This window comes from Anabrus simplex, chromosome 5, assembly GCF_040414725.1.
Source record: "Anabrus simplex isolate iqAnaSimp1 chromosome 5, ASM4041472v1, whole genome shotgun sequence".
In the NCBI taxonomy this organism is placed as follows: Eukaryota; Metazoa; Arthropoda; class Insecta; order Orthoptera; family Tettigoniidae; genus Anabrus; species Anabrus simplex.
The window spans coordinates 135802286-135826558 of NC_090269.1; the positions used below are offsets into that span (position 1 = coordinate 135802286).

Genomic DNA, 24273 nt, shown 5'->3' on the forward strand with positions numbered 1-24273 from the left:
AACAGTATGGTTAAAAAGTTAGGTTACATGATGCTGTTTGAATAAGAAAACTTAAACATTCGTCACAAAATGCGGTATCATCTTCGGTATCATATACACTAGAGTCTCGTTAATCCAAATGTCCGGTTAATCCGAACTGAAATATTCAATTTTTTAAAAAAATTCTCCTTATTGAAATTAAAGAACATATTATAGAATGAGGATTTACTTGCATTTTATTAGTCATATTTTACTAGGATAACTTAATGTAGACCATCAATCACTTGTTGTTTATCTTTACAAAGTCTGTTAGTTTCTTTTACCGTAGTGATTGAAACCTACTCAAAGATGCAGTGTTAAACCAGCGTCTCATAAACATCACATCAGTAAGTCGCGTGTTCACGTTCTGCAGCGCTACCACTGAGAGAGCGGCGGAACTATTAAATAAACATCACAAGCAGGTCTTCGCATCCCGCGCACAATGCAAAAGTGTAACACGTTACCATATTTTAGGAGGCAAGTTTTGACCTAGTTTTAGTAGTTTTCTCCTCTACGGGTTCTTAACTACCCTACTGTAATTTTAGAATTTCTTTAATGTAACTGCTAAAGAATGGACATTTCAAATTACAGCATGTACTGTACTGTATTGTAGAAACCCCAGACGGTTGAGGCGCTGGCCTTCTGAGCCCAGCTTGGCAGGTTAGATCCTGGCTCAGTCCAATGGTATTTGAAGGTGCTCAAATACGTCAGCTTCGTGTAAGTAGATTTACTGGTATATAAAAGAACTCCTGCGGGAGAAAATTCCGGCACTCGGTGTCTCCGGAAACCGTAAAAGTAGTTAGCGGGACGTAAAAACAATGTTATTATTAGAAAATATATTCCAGTTAAACCAAAAATTTCGTAATCCGAACAGACTCCGGTCCCAATTGGTTTGGATTAACGAGACTGCTGTAGTTTTCTCACTATGTACACTTGCGAGCTCTCTCCTCGACATTTGAAGACTATGTCTTAGTTGATTAGTACTGACCATCAGCTGCTGTTCTGTAAAAGAAAATTCAAAATGAATGTCAGTACGATGTAAAGCAAGTTGTAAAAAAAGAAAGAAAATGTATTCAGTAATTGAACTGAGTTTTCTAATGTCTAAATGCATTATTCTGAATGAGACAACTTTTTTTTTTTTCAGTTAGCCTACTTGTGCACAAAGTTCTGTTTGAAGTCTGACAATAAATGTGTTTACAGTACTTCAGCAAGTGCTACATTTCTTCTGTCCAAGCTTAGGTTCAGGCGACACCCTCACCTGTCAAAAACATACCTTTGCAACATTAACGTGTTTTCTATAAGATGCTTCACAGTGGATATTTTTAGTGGGGGGAAGTTTGGCAGAGTGACATAAGTCTTCTCACCAAGGTGGACGAAATTTGAATTCTAGCCAATCCGTGTGGGAGTTTTGAAATAAAATTGCATCTCTGTGGTTCATATTCCATATAGAAATGGAGATACCATTGCTGTGATCTTGATGTCAACAGTTACATAAAACAATAAGCTTCCTTTGGATATTATTAAACTGAAGTCCGAATGTAATATTGTGCTCGTATTCAATTCTGCAAATCCATATTTGTTGTAATGAATCTGATAGCAGAACAACATTCATATTCTCTTTCCTTCCACACTGCAACATTTGTTTGTTGCTTTAACCCTTTGAATCTTAGCCTATCTTGTACACAAGAAGGGTGACTATAATGAGATTGCAACAAAACACTCTGTGTATTGGTTTAGTAATCATATAATGAATTCTGAATTAGTAATTTATTTATTTATTTATTTACATTTTATGACCTTCATTGGACCACTTTAGTCAAATTTACAAAAAAAGGGTCTTGCAGTTTTGTCTGCCCTATGTTAATTCATTCTCTCAGATCGTAACGTTCTCCGTCTGAAATACCCATCCCATTGTCTGTCTGTTGACTTTGGTTTGTAGTCTGGTTTGTTGGCAAGTTCCTTGATTTTGTCTATTTTGTTTTTAAAATATTTTATTGTGATTTGTATTTCCCTCATATCTTCCTTGATTTCTGTAATCCATCTTATGTTCTTACTGTTCTATAATTCTCCAATAATTCTCCTGATGTTCCTGTTTCCTGGTGTCTTGACTAAATGTTCAGATGATGAGATTAGTTTCTTCCTGATTGTGCTCGTTACTTCTATTTCTTTGTAGACTGTTTCACTAGAAACTATTTTATTTTATTGTTGCGACAGCTATTTTGATATGGGAAATGCTGTTAATACTACCATCAATATTTCAGTATTTGTACTTTTAAAGAAATATTTCATTTATTTTTAGGAAGCCTGAGAAAAATTCATTGATAGCCAAGGAATTCATTGAATTTAAAGATGACTACCATAACAGCCAGCAGTCTTTACTGAAGAGGTTGGAAGAGCTCCCGCAAGGTAATTCGAGAATATATCTGCAGTACTGGTATTAGTAAAAAATTTCTCAATAAGTATACACTGGCAAAACTAAAGAATTTTGTCTCTTAAATCAAGCTGTATAATTGAACAGTGGTGATTGGAGGTGGCAGTAGTGGTGGTGGTGGTGGTGGTGGTGGTGGTGGTGGTGGTGGTGGTGATTATTGTTTTAAGAGGAAGTACAACTAGGTAACCATCCTCTATATAACACTAATCAGAGGGAAAAAGGGAAGAGATCCGACACTTCAAAAAATGAAGGCATCGGCCATAGGAAGACAAGGGCCACGAAGGGCATGAAAATGAAAGACTCCCTAGCCCTCGCAAACCTAATAGCGTCGGGGTCGGAAAAGAACAAGAGTTGACCAAGGGAGGTCGGATAGGATAGATAAAAGTGAGGAGCCTGGCACAAATGGAAGCAATGCCAGGAGTCAGCTGATGGCCCATGGTCACCAACCCAAGCTCCAAACTTCAGAGCCCCTGAGGCCCCTTTTAGTCGCCTCTTACGACAAGCAGGGGATACCGTGGGTGTTATTCTACTGCCCCCACCCACAGGGGGGTAGTGGTGGGGATAATGTATTGTTTTAAGAGGAAGTACAACCAGGCAGCCATCCTCTTAACACTAATCAGAGGGGAAGAATGAAGTTGTTGCCCAAGTGAAGACAAGAACCGCGAATGATGTGAAAATGAAAGACACCGTAGGATTCACAAAACTATTATCTGGGTCAGAAAAGAACAAGTTGACCAGGGGAGGTCAGATATTATGGATGAGTTGGCACAAGTAAGTGTAAGCCAGGCATCATCAGTTGAGAGGGAAATGCCTTCGGAGCCAGTTTGCTCCCCGCTCACGAGAAACGAGAGCACCTTAGCGGGCAAGTAGGGGAAGTGCATGATGTATGTACTGAAGGCCAGTGGCGCAAGTACAGTACGGCCACAGTATGCAACCCGCCTGACTGCTGCTCTCTTGTCACGTGACAAACACCCGTCCCGAGCAGAGCAAGTAACACCGGCTCCCTAGAGCAGCTACGTGACGACGTCTGGTGTAAGCAATGCCTGGACTCAGCTAAGGATCCCGTGATTGCCAGCTCGTGCTCTCAAGTTAAGAGCTCCTGAAGTCTCTTTTAGTTGCCTCTTACAACAGGCCACAGGGTTGTAATGGAACAGGAAGTTATTCTTTACCACTGCAAACCTGTTTAACTATTTTCCATGGGGTGCGTAGTAAAACGTACTAGACTCGCAAGTTGTGTCCCGCAGTTTGCATAGTAGTGCGTACCCTAGTTTCAAACTGTCTTCCTCGGCCATCTGTGGACCAAACATATAACTTCCTGGTACTAATGAATTCTCTATGCTTCCTAGATACACCTTTCTAAAATACTTCCTTTTGTAAAAAAGAAAATGAAAAAAACGACTGAATGTAAACACGTCATAGCAACATGGCTGCATATAGAGAATTGGATGAAGACAATATTCGTGATGAATTGGATCAATTTGTTGATTAATGCAGTGATAGTTAAGAATTTGTAGTGAGGATAGTGAAAGCATACCTGCCAACTTCCCCGATTTAGGCGGGAGACTCCCGATTTTCGACAGTCTTTCCTGCCTCCCGATTATTCTATTTCTCCAGATTTTAGCTTATTTTTTGGTGAACTTCAGACATTTGTTTTCAAAACCCGCCATTTCAGCTTTGTACTCCAGTGGGCGGAAGTCCGTCGCTCATTGGCCGCTAACAGATGAAATATCGACGTTTATTAATACGAAAAATGCTCGTGGATGTGCGATGTTTATTGAAACCTGTATATCACATCACGTGTATTGATTGTACCGGACAAGTTGACCATGCGATTAGGGCTGTGCAGATGTGAGGTCGCATCCTGGAGATAGTGTGCTCGAACCACACTGTCGGCAGTCCTGGGGATGGTTTTCCGTGGTTTCTCATTTTCACACCAGGCAAATACTAGGGCTGTACCTTAAGGCCACGGCTGCTTCTTTCCCATTCCTAGGCTTTTCCTGTCCCATCGTCTCCATAAGACCTATCTGTGCTGGTGCGATGTAAAGCAAACGGCAAAAAAATTGTGTCGATTGTCAAGCTCTCATTCTCGTGTGCTATGTTCATGTTCATTCATATCAGTCTAGTCAATTCTAGAGACTAGTCATTACATTTCAAGTTTTTTTAATAAGACAGTGACAGAATTTTAGAGATAGTGATTAGTGACATTTCCAGTGTTTTAGGGGCTGTTTGGAAACAGTTCTGGCAAACTTTAATTTATTACTTGGTAAAAATAGCGTTGCACTTCGCATAATCGCGTGGGCTCGTGATGCAATATATTAATCTATGCCATTGCTACGTAAAATGACATCGGAGTGCATGACTGATTCATACATGTTGAGCACGAGTTCATGCTATTTCTGGAAGGCTTATCAGAGACCGATCATCTTGCTTATATACTTCCTGTGAGGGAATAGACATGTGTATTGTGCAAGACATGTTGAATAAGTAGTTATGACCAATTGTATCTCCTGATTTTTCCTGATTTTCATATCAAAATCTGGTTTTGGTTTTGTAAAGTTAGCAGGTATGTGAAAGTGATATGGAAGCAGTTGGCGCGGAAGATTATCCTGAAGGAACTCGAAATGAATTGGGTGGGGTGGAAGATTCTTATTCAGGTACTGTCCCTGTTCAGACTATTAGGCCTACTTGGACAAACGATATTAGTTTGAATCCCCCAGCTAATTTTCTTTTGGACTATGTACCTGGGCCTAATCTCCCAACCGGTAGCAGTGAATTTTAATATTTTGAGGACATGATTGGTGCCAGATTTTTTTTCTCTCAAAATTAGTTGACCCTACTAACCTACATGTGACCTATAAGAAAAATTGGTTCAGTAATAGAAAAAGATTGGGAAAACACAGGGCTGATTGCAGAAACGATGACTAGGCAACATCTTCCCCAACAATGTCTAAGTTGCGTACGGTCTTCCATTGCATAAACAATGTTCAGCCGGTGTTTAATTGGACATCATTTAAAGTTTCAATATTGGTTTGGAAATGGAGACAGAAGTATCTTTCATGCAACTCTTTGCTTGTCACTACCAATGAAATTCGTCGGTGCGTGCGCCAAACATGTCATCTGTTGTCTTCCTACACATTACTTAAATATGGCTAAATATGAGAAGGACTTGCCCACAGATAAGAATATCGCTGTCGGTGGAAATTAAATCTCATAATATTATCGACACTGAAGTGACATGCCACTGTACGAGGAAGCATAGCTTTGATTATAGTGTTGTTAAGGTGAGTGTAATCTACTCGTAAATAACTTTGGCGAAGTGAAGATGAAATAATAGTACTGTGTAACCGAATAAGTTGTACGGGACTGGACGAGTTGGCCGTGTGGTTAGGAGTGTGCAGCTGTGAGCTTGCATCCGGGAGATTGTGGGTCCAAATCCCACTGTTGGCAGCCCTGAAGATGGTTTTCTGTAGTTTCCCATTTTCACACCAGGCAAATGCTGGGGCTGTGCCTTAAGGCCACGGCCATTTCCTTCCAACTCCTAGTCCTTTCCTATCCCATCGTCGCCATAAGACCTATCTGTGTCATTGCGACGTAAAGCCACTAACAAAAAAAAGTTGTACGGGTCAGAGATGTAGCTTGCATGCTGGAGATCATAGCTTCGAAATGCATGATTTGCAGCCCTGTAGATTTTTTCCATAGTTTCCCTAGTTTTACACCAGGGAAATACTAGGGCTATTATTGTGGCCACGGCTCTTCTTCACCAGTCCACCTCTTAAAACAGTAATTACCACCATCACCGCCACTTGCCTTTTCCTATCTCATAGTTGCCGAAAACTTATCTGAATTAGTGCTACGATATTATTAAAGAAAAAACCACATACAACCTACGTTTTAGTTGTCACTATAGTGTGTGCTAACTTGGCAGTAAATATAAGTGAATACCTCCCGGTTGATGATTGAGGCAAGTCTGACATATATGTAGTCGAAGTGAACTATAATTCCAGGGAAATTATCCCATATATAATAAGAAATTATCGGTCACCAAGAATGGGAGTAAAGTTGACAGTTACCGGACTGTCCCTTTGTCATTCTCAAGAAACAAGTCTCTTGAATAGGGAAATCTTATTTTAAACTCTACCTTCCCGTACATTTCAAATGAATTGCTGCGATTACGCAGAGGACCCACAGAGAGGCCGCCGGACTAACCTTTCTTCCCACAATCGTCTCAACACGATAACACAAATTATATTTCATGGTACATAACCTCAAATTGTGAGTCACTCTTCATACTTGAGGTTAAACAGTGTTCTCAGCAGTGTTTAAACATACCCGGTTGAACATCTGAGTGATAAATAAGGTCTCTGCAATGCGGCAGCCGTATTTAGACATTGTTCCTGAAAAAAGAGATTTTTTTTCTCTTCCAACCTCATTCAGTGTAAAATAGTTGGTAATTGTATGTCTGAGAGGCGGTATGACTTGCTCTGTAAATATCTTCATCTGACGGACCCCAAAGGTGAAATGAAATTGGGGGATTTAGAGTACGATTGTCTTCAGAAGGTAAGGCCTATTCTAGACAGGATGTCTAGATTTAGAAAAAAAAATTAAGATCAGGATCTGAACTTTCGTTGATGAAGCTATGATTGGCTTCAAGGGAAGGCATTTTGTGAAGAAATATCTTCCTAAAAAGCCCACTAAATGATGTCTCAAAGTGTGGGTTTTAGCAACACTTGGAGGCTATTTTTGGAGGCTACTGTGTACTTGGGAAGAAGGAAATTCGCTACAAGGACTTTTACTTGGGGAACAAGTTCTGCTAAGTCTAATCAAAAAGTACAGTACAAGTCGGTTATAGCAAGAATTCTTAATGGCGAAAAATTTACTCGCTATAGCGGAACGTCATATCTGGGGTATGGTATGAAGCTCACACATCAAAATTGGTATGCGACGGAAATCGGTTTGTTCAACACTTGTGATTTAGCATTTCATATTATAGTTTACTCGTTAGTTATATTTTTAATTCCGAGACTTGAAAGCTAATTTTCAATTTCATTCTGAAAAATTGGAGTAGTATCAATCCAGTGGCTTCTGTGCCAATAGTTTTTCTTGTTCAAACAGCGTCACTTAACCTAACTTAACCTCATGTGAATCACGAGAACAGATTTCAAGCGCTAGTAGAGTAATGATAACCTTTCTGCTATAAATTTACATGGGATTAGCCTTTCCGGAAATTAACCAGACGCGAGAAAAATACAGTGAAACCTCGTTAATGCGTTCCTCATTACGCTCAGCACCTCATACTTTTGCAGCCCTGATTCACGCCTTAAGTCTATATAAAAATACGTCGCTTATCACATCGCAAATTTTCACCATTGCCATTTAAAGTGATCACATTTTTTCTAGCCCTGAAAATTTTTTTTTCATCCCCCGTGAAAGGAACGGATTTCCAACACAGATTAGAGCCCTCACCCACAAGAGGCAGGTTGGGGAAGGTTGCCTGAAAATGGGAAATGGCCTTGAGTTCCTGAGCTTTAGAGGGTAAATTACAGCTTCGGGAAGCAAGCCGTTAGCCTCAGGAAAGTTCAGTTATGCTTTCTGGTTTTTGTTGATATTGCTGAATAACCCAGTAAGCCTGTTTGTGTTTGTATTTCCCATTCCATTCAGAAGTTAGAAATTTATTGTGTTGAGTGATACAGTGAAGGGTAGTGAATATTGATTGCATAGTACAGATTATGAAGATAATCTTGTGAAGTTGACTAGCCTGGGGCATATTTGTTTGTGGTATGGATACTGAAAAAATTGTGAATTGCTGACTAATGCAGACAAAATTGAAATACGGTAAGGGGACAGACATCCACATCTTTCAACAGATGGCGCATGTTGAAACTCGCACCTTCAAGTTTCGACTCTAAATCGATCCAAGTATTGTCGCATTGAAGATGGCGGTCATTCATTCTCTAACACATGGCAGAGGTTTAACCTCCAAGTAATTCATGGCCAGAAGAAATGTTTAATAACCCATTGGTCCAAAATGAGGCTTAAGCTGACATTTGATTTAGAAAGTGTGTGATCTGTAATAATGCGCTGATACGTCTATGACCCACAGTGCCATTGTTTTTATATCTGTTTGGTGTTTACACAGCTTTTATTACACTGTTGTTATTTAATAATCCCCAGAGGAAAAGGTTTTCATATTTCTTTCCTCGTCTTTTTCACGTCTTTCGATACTCTCGTCTCATCTTTATAGAAACGGTAGATATTCAATATCTTTCACAATACCTGTACATACAAGACGTAAAATGCGCGCATGTCGAGAAAGGAAAAACATATCAAATGTTTACGTATAACTGTTGGATAGTTTTTATTTGTGTATTCAACAGTACGTTTTCTCCCTTAACACATTCTGTCCTCTGCAGAAACATCCCAGTGAGATTTTACTGAATGAACTGACCTATGAAATCAGTCGTCCAGTCTGTGCTGTATTTTGAGTTGCATCACGTTCTTACTTAATTTCAATACATAGCATTAAAATTATGTGGTCGTTCATTTCCACCTTTATTTCTAATAACGTGTTAGCTACTGATATTGACCAGGTTATTTACGTATTTATTACGGAAACATGTTTTTTATCATTTCTAATTGTGTTTATGGAACTGTAGTCGATGAGTATTACTAATCAACTCCGACATCACCTACGAGTTTGATCTTCGACGAAAGAGCTTGCTAGTGCACATAGCGAGAACATTAACTGAAGATGATTGATCACTTCTTCTTTCCCTTTGTGCCGTTAGCCACTGCTGGAATGCATAAATATCAATGACGAATATATCATGCACGCTTAATTGCTCATAATAACAGATGCATCAGTGACTGGTTTCTCGCAATAACTGAAGGATGGTGCATATTTTAATATAGGGATTTTCAAGGGACAGAATAAATCTCTCGTTAAAATGGAGTTCTCTCTATATGCCATACTCACTGTAGCGGACTTCTACTGTATCTGCATAAGAATCATTAGCTATACCTCGATAGCTTCCACATCTGTTAGACTCATGAACTCTTGTAAATACCAACAGAAGGGACTGGCCAGTTCAATTCAAATATCCCAAAAAACTGAAACTAAAGCAAGGGGGGAGTAGAAGTTTGCAACTGTTTGGAAAGACAAGTGAGATATTACGATGTCAACAAATACTGACGCCATGGTACATTTAGAGATACAGAGGAAAGTGGGAAAATCCAAAGAAAGGGTAGAAGTGCAGTGTACAGAAATATACAAAGTACGTGGAACGGGTTGATGGAGCAGACCAGAAGAGGAGCTACTACACAGTAGGTCTTGTAAGAAGTTGTGGAAGTACAAAGTATGTATTTGGTTTTGTAATCAATGTCTGCATCATAAATAGTTTTACATTGTTCGATGCAACTAACTCTTCATCTAGAACAAAGCATGGGCATACACAGCTGGTATTCAGGAAGTGTCTTGTACAGGAAATGATTGGAAATTTTTCTTCACTGAAACGGCAGGGTAGGAAACAGTCCCTCCCCTTATCCTGCCCTTTACCAGGAAATAATCACACTCTTATCAAGACTGATGGGACAGTGAAGTCCTGTGTTCTCTATATGAACAAGAGAAGAGTCCCATCAGGTAGAGCAATTCAGTCTGCCTTTACGTGCAAGCAATGTGACAATACCTTGTACCGAGCTTGACAGCTGCAGTCGCTTAAGTGCAGCCAGTATATAGTATTCAGGAGATAGTGGGTTCGAACGCCACTGTCCACTGTCGGCAGCCCTGAAGATGGTTTTCCGTGGTTTCCCATTTTCACACCAGGCAAATGCTGGGGCTGTACCTTAAGGCCAGAACCACTTCCTTCCCACTCCTAGCCCTTTCCCGTCCCATCGTCGCCACTGCTGCTTCCATCCCACTCCTAGCTTTCTCCTGTCCCATCATTGCCATCAGTATTATTGCTACACAAACAAGGGTAGGAAGGGGGAAGAAGTGGCAGAGCCTAGGCCACTGGACAAAAAGACCACTAAAAAAAATAATTAAATTTTAAAGATATTTTCTAAATGACCTTTCCTTTTCTTACTTTTAATGTTTCAGTATTATTTTCCAAAACAGTTTAGTACACTTTAACAAGAGATAGCAATAAATATTTATAAGAGAAATAACAAAATAAGAATTGGAGCTTAATCATAAACAGGGGAGAAGCATCTCCCATTTTACAATACAAGACTTGCTAGTCTTAGAATCACATTGGTATATGAGGAAGAAATGAGGCTTGGGCCTCTACTAACAAAGTTTCCCTTCAGAGGGATAATCAAACCTCCAGCTTAGGTATAATATGAATAAAAATGAAAGAGGCTAGAGCTCCCAAGACAAAGTTACATATCGGAGAGGTCTCAAACCCTGAACTTATTTTCAATTTTCATTGGCCGAATGGGCCAAGATTCCACATCAGAATACCTCTAATTACGACTAAAAGCGTGGCAGCTTTTACACTACTTGACACTCACTGCCCATAATACTGGGGAAGCAACAACACAATATACAGATCTGAAGGAACCAGAAGGAACAGGAGCCAAAGCTCATATTAGACGTACAAGAAAGAGAAAAACAAGGTTAATAGAAAGGCAGAGAACAAAATAGAATGGGATGCTGAACCCCTTGAGCAATCCCGAGACATGACTTATGATAAAACCTAATGGGACAGGAGGCCCGGTGACTGAGGATAAGCCATACTACTTCGGTGACTAACACAAAAAGGAAAGTGTTTAAGAACAAAATGAAAGATAGAAACTCTAGAAAATTGGAAATTTAGTCACTAAAAAGCAAAGTGAGCAAGAGAAATGAGAATCCACATTCGTACATCCTAAAGAAATTTCTTGCATTATCTAGTAAGAAAGAAATCAGGTGGCTCCTTAGTCTATTGTAAGAACAGAAGGTGGCCGCTAGCTGCTAGTCACACGCAAACTTTCTCTCGCAAAAATTGTAAATCGCAGATGATATAGTGCTTGAAGTGATAAAGACGTTATTACATTTGTGCTGAAGTTCAACGTGTGCAGTTAACTACAGTAAACTATCAGTGTTCTACTACTAAGTTGTCATAATGGCTCATAAGAAGTTTCCCCAAGCCAGCCCGCCGCATGGCACTAGCATACAAGAACTCATTAAGCAGGCCCTAGCCGAACAGCTACAGCCCCTAATGTTGCAGCTCCAGGAATTAAGAGTGGAATACAAGGAAAGTGTCAAACTATTACAAGATCAGGTTCAGGTTATGGACAGGGAACTTGTGAAAATCAAGTGACTTTAAAAACAAGCAAGATGAACTGGAGCAATACCAGCGGCGCAAAGTATCCGTATTTTCGGCATTCCGGAAAAGGAAGGGGAAGATCCCGATGTCATCTCAATAAGCATCGCAGTGTCGACCTTGACCTTTGGGACATTGACAGAAGCCATCGCATTGGAAGATGACTGGGCGCGAAGCCACGATCTCCGATAGTGATTTTTGTTTTCTACCGTAAGCGGAGTGAAATCTTCCACAAGAAAAGAAGCCTTAAGGGAACGGCGGTCAGAATAAGAGAGGATCTGACTGCAACAAGGCTGCAGTCCTTAAGGAGGCAATTTCGAGGTTGGTGCAGGCCAGGTATGGAGCATTGATGGAATAATTAATATAAAAATAGGATCAAATAAGTGTGCACTATGGAACATGTGGCCGTTGTTGAACAGCATCAGTGAAGCAACAGAAGTCCTTGTGATAAATTTTGTCTTATTTAATTTTGTCTTGTCATCATGTTGGGTAAACAAAAACATTTAAGGAACTGAAGTGTTTATGCAAAGCAAATTATTGTATGTAGCTTTTTATTTAAAAATTATTACATATTTAGGCCTATGAAGAAATTGACTATGAAGAAGATTTATTTTCAAAGAGATCTGGGTATTTACATTTCCTGTTTTAAATTCAATTTTCTGTAAATAATAACTGGAGTGTTGCTATGGTTATTTGTAATCACTCTATTTCGTGGTTGTGGCTTCTCACATGTGCGAGTTGCTTTGTCCACGTCTTTGAATTTGGACCACTACAACGGGCAGACGAATTCTGCGTCCGTCCCGCAATGGGTCTTCAGCCGGCCAAGGTAAGCGCTGTTTTGCCTTTTGTTATTTAAATGCATTCTTGTGTTTCGGACTAGCGATTATGCTAGTCCGCAACGTGTTGCTTTTGGAGGCAGACCTTCTTTTCTAAGTCTAGTTGTAATTGTAAGTAACTGAAACACTTTCTTGAATTGTGTAATTAATTTTGTTTCGTTCGAGGTTGCCTCCTTTCATTCTGTAAATTTAACCTTAATGTGAACCTCTATGTCAAAGTTTTCATTCCATAAATTTAACTTCTAATGTGAATCTCTATGTCAAAGTTTGTTGGTGACCGAAGAGCTTAATTGTTTCCCTTACACATCTTTTGTTTTGTATCTCAGGTATCAGTTAATCCGCAGTTCATTTATAATTGTATGTTCATTTTCTCAATAATTATTTGTCTGTTGGGTGTATTATTGTAAGTCTTTTCTCCCCCATAACGCCATACGTTCCCATGGACCTCATAGGGCCCTTGCACCTTCCACTCTTCTCTCTTAGTTGTCATTTTTAGGCCTGTAAGTGTTCCCTTGTATTTGATTTAATATTGCGTATCGAAAGATACTCGTCACGTTTCCATGTCCTGATGTGAATTCTCCGCCGCGACGTCATTGTACTATTTCCTTATTCATATTATTAAGTGTCTATATTATTTACTATCGGTATTCCTTTATTCATATTTTATTACTTTATTATTATTATTATTATTATTATTATTATTGTTACCGTGTTTTTGTGGTTGTTAGAGGTGAAAGAAGGTGCGGGGTGGTGAACAGGTCTCAAGCTACGAAAGTAAAATTAATTTAAAATTTAACAAGGTTATATTTTCTTTTCAAACTCAGAAATAACAAGAATGGCAGGTACAGAGTAGCAAGGCAACAAAGAGCAACAATAGTATTTACAGGTTTTGGGCTTCGGGCCCCGAACTTCCAATTCTCGAGCAGTTAGCCCGAATTTACATGTACATAAGGTTTAGCAAAGGGGCAGAAAACCCCAATCATGCCCAGGAGCACTTGCTCCAAATTACACAGTAATACCTCCTAGAGGCACGCAGAAACAAATTGCAAAAGAGCGATCCGCTCTCAAAGTTTTAAGCCTATCACAAGGCCACACCTAACTCTACTTTCAAGCTGTCCTCTAAGGACGTAAGCACAGGGGTAAAATACCCAACCTACTGAGGTCTATTAAGCGATAAAAGGATAATTACATGACCTCTAAAATAACAATTTGAGAGGAGGCGATCTGCACTCCTAATGTATTTGTTTCAAAACCTAATTTGGCTCTAGGCCACTGATGCAAGGGCTAATCCCATACTAAAGAGGTGACTTTAGAAAGAAACAAATTTACATAATGTAAAGGAGGAATAGGTTGAGAAAATAAGTTCACCTCAAAACAATATGAGTGGGAGCTCGAGAGGGTTAAGCACTCTCTATCCCAATATGTAGTTTAAAAGATAGAATAGATATAAGTTTCTTTACATTTTAAGGAAGGTTACATAATGGAAAAACTTCGGACCCGCCCCGAGAGTTAAACTGCTGAGCAAGCAAGAAAAGAAGTAATTAATCGGCCATTACCTGGTGGTTGACTGCCGCCGGAGAAAGAGGCTCTTCCCGCCCCCTGCTATGTACTTTACACACGAAAAGATGGAACAGAAGTGGCGCAGAGACCCTAAAATCAGCAGTTTATATACTCTCGCGGAAAGTTCGAGGCGTTTTAGGAAGGAAAACACCCGCCCACAATCTTTTATTGGTGGTTAAAGAAAACCCCTACACAAGATGAAGAAGAAACACATCATTGGTGGAAAATTAATTTAAGAAATTCGGGATTGGCTAAATTCAAAACAAGGGGAAAGAAAGGGTTAATATTGCCAACTTAAACAATGACTGAAGGAAATTTAGCAAAGAACAAACTTTTGAAATTAAATTTTCTCCAAAAAAAAACAGTTCTTTCACTCCGCACTAGGGTGCACTATTGTTGATCTTCAGTAGTGTCCTCTAGAAGAGAAAGTTCACACTTCCTACTACAAGCAAAACAAAAATACGTCGAAAATGACACAGTTCAAAAACTCCAAAATTTCCAGGTAGTGACATCTTCTGAGAAAGTAGAAAATTAATACCGTAGATAAAGTTCAGACTTTCTCCAGCAGAGGAGTTTCAACTGGCGCAAATTTTAAATAAGCGGCATGGAGGTGTACCGCCCGGTACAATTATTATTATTATTATTATTATTATTATTATTGTTATTACTCTATTTATTATTTATTTGTGTACGCATGGTCTTGAACCACCGTCCCATTGGTAGCAGAACCGTAGGCATTATACGTCCTCTAAAAAAAAGTAGCTTCCCTTTCTGAACCCCACGAACCTGCTACGCAGGCGTAGCAGGGGGAGAGGTGATACTCCCACGTGGCGCGTCCCAGGTGGCGGATAGGGGGGTCCTAACCGGCTTGCCGGCGGACTTGAGGGAAATAAAATACCTCTCGCGGACCAAACACACTACCCCCTGCGGGTGGGGGACGCACATGTAGAATACACCCGCGGTATCCCCTGCCTGGCGTAAGAGGCGACTAAAAGGGGCGACCAAGGGCTGACTGAATTAGAACCATGAAACTAATTTTGAATCGTACCATCACGCGGGGAACACCATAGGTTGCCTGTACTTGCGAGTAGTACCACTAAATTCGGTACTAAATAGGTTTGTGATTAGTAGCAGTAAAAGCCTGGCCTGGTGGATTCCAGTACCCGTGCGTCGTACCCATGTGTGCAACACCGCGGGTCTGGGCGTAGCCTGTGAGTTGTACCACTATATGAGCAGCACCGTGGGTCTGCGTTGCCTGTGATTAGTACCCACTATGTGAGGAACACCACGGGAATACCGGCGCCCGTGTTTAGTACACCTAGGTGGGGAACCTTCTCGGTTTGCGTTGACTCTGAGGTGGGCCATTGTGTGAGACACACCATAGGTCTGCGTTACTTGTACGTATTGCAATACTTGTGAGTAGTACCATCTTTTGTGGAACACCGTGAGTCTTCGCTACTTCTGATTAATACCCCAACATGACACATACCATGGTTCTATTTTACTCGCGACATGTACCATTCTGTGGGGCCTTAGACGTGGATTTTGCACCCCCTTTAGACACCAAGCATCATTGTGCTTTATAAGTGGTTCCTTCGTCGGTAATAATGTTATTTTCGATCTGTATTGAGTCCGATCCACTGGTTTGTGTTTGTTTTGCGTTTTGTTGAGTTCCTGTCCATCCATTCATTCTTCATGCCATATTTTATTTTTATTTTGGTCAGTGGATGCCTTTGCAATTTTTGTTCTTTCATTTCGTACCATTAGGGGCCGATGACCTTTGATGTTAGGCCCCTTAAAACAAGAAGCATCATCATCATCAACCTTTCTGAACCATCTGACTACAGAGCCATCTGCATATTTTCTGCTTTATCCAAAGGGCTTGAGTTCATCGCTCATAGACAAATAAGACTACATGACGACTTACAACTTATTTGACCCTCTACAATCTGGTTTTTGTCAAGCACACAGTACTACAACAGCACTACTGAAGGTCACAGAAGACATCCGAGAAGCTATGGACAACAAGGAAGTGACAGTTTTAATACTCCTAGATTTGAGCAAAGCTTTTGACTCTGTTGACATTGACATTTTGCTCTCGAAATTGTTTTCCCTCCATATCTCCGACAGCACCCTCCTATAGTTGCATTCCTACTTGTATGGCCGTCGGCAATGTGTTACAGATAGAATAAACAAATGAACTTGGCGGTCTGTGCAGTGTGGTGTGCCCCAAGGGTCAGTGTTTGGACCCCTTCTTTTTTCTATTTACGTTAATGATGTCTCCCAAAACCTAACACACTGCAAATACCATATTTATGCTGATGATGTACAAATATACTTCCATACAACTCCAAATCTAATACTTTCAGCCATAGACAAAATCAATCGGGATCTAACGTTTTCTTCTTGGTCTTTGAGATGTGGTCTCAGGTTAAACCGAGCAAAAACGCAAGCCATGATCCTTGGATACCCGAAACTACTTGTGAAGTTCAATCAACCAGAGATTTCATCTATAAGGTTGTGTAATACAAACATACCATTCATGTCATCAGTGAAAGTCCTAGGCATTACTTTTGATGATATGTCATGGAAAATGCATATCACGAACATCACCCAGAAAACATTCTCTGCACTGCACATGCTGCGCTGTTATAAAGACTTATTTCCTGAAAAACTCAAAACTGCTGGTAGAAACTCTGGTTTTCCCTCATTTCAACTATTGTGACGCGATTTATAGAGATGCTCGAGGCAAGTTATTGAGCAGATTACAACGTGGTCAAAATGCATGTGCGAGATACATCTGTAACCTACGGTACTATGACCATGTAACTATTTCATATAACCACCAATCTTGGCCCCGACTAGAAATCCGTTGCACTGTGCATACCCTTTGCCATCTCCATAAAATCCTTCATCCTTCGCAACCATGTTACCTTACTTCATATTTCAAATACTTATCCTCTTATCACAGTCTTAACACCAGATCTACTAATAATTCCATCCTTGCTTTACCTACTCATAGAACTGCCATCTACGATAAATCATTCACAGTAATTGCCTGCCATGTGTGGAACCTCCTTCCTGAAAGTATCAGGGGGTTAAGTGCTATTCACACTTTTCGCACTTTCAAGGAAGCACTTTGGAGACATTTTATGCACCAGTAAGGATCATCTGTAAACTTGATGCTGCTACTTACAACCATTCTATTGTTATGGATGTCCTGGTAGAGAGTCTAAAATTCTTATCCGATTTGTTTTTAAAATCAAATTTTATGTACTGCCTCTTTTTTTTTTTCATGTAGGATATTAGTTTTAAGAATTTATCCTTTTTTATATCTGATTTATTTCATCTTAATTTAATCTTAATTTATTTCATCTTAATGTAATCTCACCATCCTTGTATTATTATTCATTTAATTTTTATTAGATCTAGTTATTGTAAGTAATACAACGCAATCTATATATATATAAAATAAGAGTTTTGTCTGTACTTTGCTCAGAATTTGAAAAGAATGGTATTCCAGTATCGGCCATGTCCACAGCAACAAGGAAATGCAATTTTTACTTTTCCGTAATTTCTGTATGTATGTACACACATCACTAGAAGACGGATGAAGAGAATTTGATGAAAATCGGTATGCAAAGTCGGTGTAATAAGTCGATTATAATCTAGGCCATAAATAATTGTATTCACGCTGAGTGAAATGGTAGTTTAGGGGAAAGCCTAAAATTTAACTCTGATATTTGTCTTATTACTGGTCGTATCTTAATGAAAATCGGTAGGGAAAGTCGTGAAATAAGTCGCTACAATCTGGACTATAGACGATTGGATTCACGCTGAGACAAATGTTAGTTTAGGGGAAGGCCTAAAATGTAATTCTCACATTTTTTGTTATTAGTGGTTGTATCGATAAATACTACATAACTAAAGTTACATAGCATTAAATTTCCGATCATTTATGTCTTATGCATTGTTACCATACCGGCTAAGGTCACAGAGATATTCAAGGATTTGGATTTTTGTTACTGAGTCCGTAACACCGCCAGTCACGAGAAAATGGGTAAACAGAATTTAATGAAAATCAGTATGTAAAGTCGAAGAATAAGGAACTACAGTCTATGCTATAAATAATTTTATAAGACGCCCTAATATCAGTCGAAAGAAAACTAAATGTGAAGGCCTACAATATAGAATGCTCATAAAACTGATCAACAATAACATTACATTGACCATTGTTTGTTGTGATGTGGTTTGTGTCTTCTGTTGCCACTCATCTGTGATAGATAGGATTACTGCTGCGTAACCAGTATTTTTAAAATTTTGCTTTACATTGCACCGACACAGATAGGTCTTACGGTGATAATGGGATAGGGAAGGGCTAGGAGTGTGAATGATGCGGCCTTGACCTTACTTAAGGTACATAACAGCATTTGCCTGGTGTGAAAATGGGAAACCACGGAATACCATCTTCAGGGCTGCTGACAATGGGGTTCGAATCTATTATCTCCCGGATGCAAGCTCACAGCTGCGCGCCCCTAACTACACGGCCAACTCGCCCGGGCGTACCCAGTGTAACAGCATGCCTGAATATTGGCGGGAAGTAACTCTGGAGTTAGATAACTTTCTTCTTCAGTGTGCCATTCCCCTGATACATACATTTTCTGATACTACTGGTACGTAACACACTGGTTCATCCTGGTCATTCCAGCTGTAAAACTCTGGACTGTTACATCAGCATCGTAGTACTGTTACATGTGATATATAATTCTTGATCCGTATTGATGATATTTGATTGGAATAATAACAATAAGTTAATTTATTAATTTGACCACTTATTCAATCTGTACATCATTCATTCTAACCATTGATTAGGTGGTCAAATTAATAAATTGTTATTTTTTCAACCGTAGTACTTTTCGTTAAGTGACAAAATGTGAGGTTTTTAATTTGATCAAGTATTTTAATTTATATGATAACATTGCTTTTAATCGCTACATTCCTACTGACGTTTTTGTAATGATCTATGTTGACTTCAGTTAGGAAAGCCACACAAAGTTGGTCTTTCCGAGAATCCTGTAGCGAAGCACGGGTAAATCAGCTAGTATATGTATATTTCAGTTCCTGGTTAGATAGAAGAGAAGTCCTGAAGGCCTTAATCTTGCCAGGTAAAATAAAACATTACTAAACTAAACTAAGCCTACTCAGACAAATTGCTATCTCCCTGCAGATTCTCACCACCATCCAGCACAAAAAACGGGGCATTCTCACGACCCTCATCATGAGGGCAATATGAATTTCTGAAAAATAAAATATCCAGGAGGTGGACACACTTGGTCACATTCAAGGGTAATGGTTACAATGATGTACAGATTCATGGACCCTGGATTGCAGAGGGATGACTAAGCTAAGCTCAGAGAAAGTAGTAGTGAACGGAATTGCTTACCTGCTTTACATTCACAGTACCACAGATTGAATTGCCAAGGTACTCTGCAAGCACAATTTAAGAACGGTGTTTGGCGCAGTCATTTAAATTACTCACAGTTCAGGTAAAAGCGAGGACAAATTGGCCCCACTATCACACCCTGGGGTGTACAAAATTCACTTTACTTGCGGCAAGGTATGGATTGGCCTTGCCATTGGTACTCATGAAAGAACACCAACGAAATATACATCTCAAATAGCCAGACAAGTCAGCAATGGCTGAGCATACCCTATTGTCGGGTCATAATGTTGTATTCCAAGATGTTCCAGCTCTTACGTACACTACACTACAGGTCTAGGGTTATACGGGAAGCTGTGGAAATACGTAAAAATCCTAATAATTTTAACAGGGACACTGGCTATCAATTACATGGTTGGCAGCCATGAAGAATTTCTCTGTCTTTTACTACTGTTATTTCGTTCCGGTGCTTTCCAAATTCATACGTTCATTACCAGATAGTTCTTTCCAGGCTATGTATTAAGTGCCATACTTTCATAATGTGTGCCACGAACTTACTACGCTGGCATAGCAGGGGAAGAGGTGTGTCCCAGGTGGCGAATAGGGGGGTCCTAACTGGCTTGCCAGCAGACTTGAGCAAAATAAAATAGCTTTTGCGGACCAAACACACATCCCCTGTGGGTGAGGAACGCAGGCGAAGAATACACCCATGGTATCTCCTGCCTGTCATAAGAGGCGACTAAAATGGGTGACCAAGGGATATTAGAACTAGGAGACTACTTGTAATTAGTACCATCATGTGATATGATATAGATGTTGATTCCCATAGGGAATCAGAAATATTTGTTCTGAATGAGTAAATTTATAACACCAATATAATTTCTGATTCCCTAAAGGAATCAACATCTATATCATCTGATGGCCAAGCAGGCATCAATTTTTGGTAGTGAGACAGTCTCTCACAGTGCATTGGCTCTGCCCGTGGCTACAATTAGCCTACGCAGTAGCCTCCATGGTATGCACTAGCCATGCGTCTTGGTAGGTGTGCTAGGTATCAACTGATGAGCCCAGCCTAGCACATGGGGGCAAAACGCTGGCAACCAGGAATGAGTTAGCTGGAAAATTTATAATGTCCAAGAACGGACCATTTATATTGGTATTAGTACCATCTCGCGGGGATCATCACGGGTCGCATTTACTTGCGTGTAGTACCACTATGTTAGGTACACAATAGGTTTGTCATCAGTAATTACAGTGTGTGTCAGGGTGAGTTTTACAGTACCTGTGATTAGTACCACTCTGTGAGCGACACCATGGGTCTGCCTTGCATATGAGGAACACCATGGGATAGTAAGAGCCCCTGTGATTAGTACACCTATGTGAGGAATACCATAGATTTGCGTTGCAATTGTACTGCAGTGTGAGACACACCATAGGTCTGTGTTACATGTGTGCATTACATTACCTGTGAGTAGTACTCTATGGAATACCGCGAGTCTACGCTACCTTTGATTAGTATCGCAACGTGACAAATACCATGCTTCTACTTTCCTAGCAATAAGTACCATTATGAGGGGCCGATCACCTGAATTTTGGACCCCTTTAAATAACAAGCATCATTGACTCAGGATTGTGCTTTAGAAGCAGTCTCTTGGCCAGTAATACTATTGTTTAATGCTAGTTTCTGGGAATGTGGGGCATTACAGGTCAGATCCACTGATTGTTTTAAATTCATATCCATCAATTCATTCTTAATTATCACGTTCTGAATTCTGTTCAGTGGAGGATTTTGGACTTTCAAATTGTCATTACATTTAGTCTCATTTCGTACCATTAGAGGCCAATGACCTAGATGTTAGGCCTCCCACTGCTCTCCTATCGTGCATGTGTTTTGTTGCACTTTATTTTATTATTCGTATTTATTTCATCTACCACATTTTGCCCTGATTCGTCTGACCTCTCTGTTACTTCATCAAGCACATATGGTGTAACTAAGAACATCTAAATTGGTTCTGCCTGTCTCTGAGAGACTAGACTACACTTGTTTGGGGCTTGAAGTGTTGTTTACCACTAGGGAGAGACCATACTATTGTTGTTGTTATTATTGTTATTATTATTATTGTTATTATTATTGTTATTGTTATTATTGTTATTGTTATTATTATTATTATTATTATTATTATTATTATTATTATTATTATTTTTCCGAGGTATCTGTGGAACAGCAGAGGTGAAAGAAGGTGCTGGGATGAATAGGTCTTAACTTACGAAATTAAAGTTCATTTAAAATTTAACAAAGGTTATATTTTCTTTTCAAGATCAAGAAATAAAAACAAGAATGACAGGTACTCAGTAGCATATCAACAAATTAAGAATGTACAATTGCAATTTGTTAATGGATTTGGGTTTCGAGCCCCCAGACATGCAATCCTTGAGCAATGAGCCCAACTTTACATATGAACAAGGTTCAACAAAGGGGCAGAAAACCCCAATCATGCCAAGGAGCACTAGCTCCCAATTACCCAGTTAAGCCTGCTCGAGGCACACAGAAACCAAATTTAAGAAAGAGCAACCTGCTCACAAAGTTCAAGCCTATTCAAAGGCCACACCAAACTCAACCTTCAAGCTGCCCTCCAGGCACACAAGAACATGGGTAAAAATACCCAACCTACTGAGGCCTATTCAGTAAAGAAACAGGATAATTACATGGCCCCAAAATACCAACATGAGTGGAGGCATAACTTGCACTCCTAATACCCCTTTTTAAAACCTACTTGGCACTAGGCCGCATATGCAAGGGCTAATCCCATACTACGGAGGTGACACGATAGACAAACTTTATTACATTACGAAGAGAAGGGAAACTGTAATGAAAACGTAGTCACCTCAAAACAATATGAGTGGGAGCTCGAGAGGGTTAGGCACTCTCTATCCCAATTTGTAGTTAAAGAGACGGAATTTATACCAAGTGTCTTTTACATTTTAAAGGAAAGTTACATGATAAAAGTTTCGAACCTGCCCCGAGGGTTAAACTGCTGAGCTAGCGAGCAAAGAAGTTATTAAAAGGCCATTACCTGATGGATGAACTGCTGCCCGAAGAAAGAGGCGCTTCCCGCCCCCTGCTACATAATCACACTAGGATAGATGTTACTGAAGTGGCCCGGAGACCAGAAAATCAGCAGTTTAAATACCCTTGTGGAACATTCGAGACCTTTCAAGAATGAGAACCCACACCCTCCTCAATTTTATTGGTTAGCTTAAAGCAACATCTGCATATCGGAGAAGACATACGTTATTGGTAAAAAATTTAATTAGAGAAATTCAGGATTGACTAAATTCAAAACAAGCGGAAAGAGAAGGGTTATACTGCCAACCCAAAAAATAACTGAAAGAAATTTAACAAAGAACAAACTTATGACTACAAAATTTCTTCAAAAAAAAGTTCCTTCACTTCGCACTAGGGTGCACAATTGTAGTTCTTAAATAGTGCCATCTAGAAGAGAATGTTCACACTTCTTACTACAGAGCAAACAAATATAAATCGAAAAAGACACAGTTCAGAAATTTTCAAAATTTACAATAGCGACATCTTCTGAGAAACTTTAGAATTAACATGGTTGTTAAAGTTGAGGCTTCCTCCAGTAGAGGAGTTTCAACTGGCGCAATGTTTGAATTAGCGGCGCGGAGGTGTACCGCCCGGTATTATTATTATTATTATTATTATTATTATTATTATTATTATTATTATATCCAGCCAGCTATGGCTGTACAGTTTTTCTTTCTGAGGCTTAAACATTTCTCTTTGCATAGAAGCCAAAGGTTCTTCAATCTAAAGCTTCTCTTCTGCTGAGACGTTGCACGATTAACAGGATGTCTCTTCACATTCACTCTCAAATCCGCAACTTTATTCCTGAAGATGGTTCTGTCTTGAATTTCTTTCAGATTTATGTCTCCTTCCTTTAGATATTCTTCGTGCACTTCTTTCAGCCACAGGGATTTTATCATTTCTCCTCAAGGATGAGTATTACATCTGCCCATCTATCCAGGTTATTCTCATTAGGTGCCTGTGAAAGGTCAACCAACTCTTTCTGGCTGTGGTGGTGGTTATCTTCTCTATTCTCTCATACAGTTCCATGTATACTCAACTGCACAAAAATTGGCTGTTGCAGAACATGACTTTCTTTCAAAATCTTGTTGTTTGAAATAGGATGAACATATTGTAGGATTCCAAGTAACATATCTTCAGCAACCAACTATCCACAGGTTACGGATGTATAATATTAAATATTTCTTTACTGGCCAATTTTGGTATGATTGAGTGTACTGCAGAGATGTCAGCTATTATGATTCAATCTTAATAATTACGAATTACCCATCATAATTACTCCTTTACTAATGTCACACCACAAATTACGATTTTTTGTTGATTTTTACATGTAAGTGTGTGAAGTGTTAAAAAGGATACACAAGGCATGCCATTACAGCTTGAATTCTCAGAACATTCTTTTTGGATTTCTCAGTAATCATTTATACCCCTGCCTTTTCCTGTTCCTCATTTAAGAATATTTCAAGTTTTCACGTGCCTAACGCAGTGTGTGTTTCCAGTACCGGAAAAATAGCCACCTGTGAAATGGTATATCTTGCAGAGTTGTCTTTGTTCGTCATATGATCAGACTTCCATGCAAGTAT

The 24273-nt window shown here is 39.5% G+C and overlaps 1 protein-coding gene across 3 annotated transcripts in view; it reads left to right on the forward strand.

The window, feature by feature from the left end:
* The window catches only part of Sse (separase), a 330246-nt gene that overhangs the window by 123081 nt on the left and 182892 nt on the right, over positions 1 to 24273 (forward strand). For all 3 annotated transcript variants that reach the window (XM_067148330.2, XM_067148331.2, XM_067148332.2), the window contains exon 4: positions 2318 to 2424. In XM_067148330.2, the coding sequence (XP_067004431.2) occupies positions 2318 to 2424 (107 nt within the window). The remainder of the gene's footprint in view (positions 1 to 2317; positions 2425 to 24273) is intronic.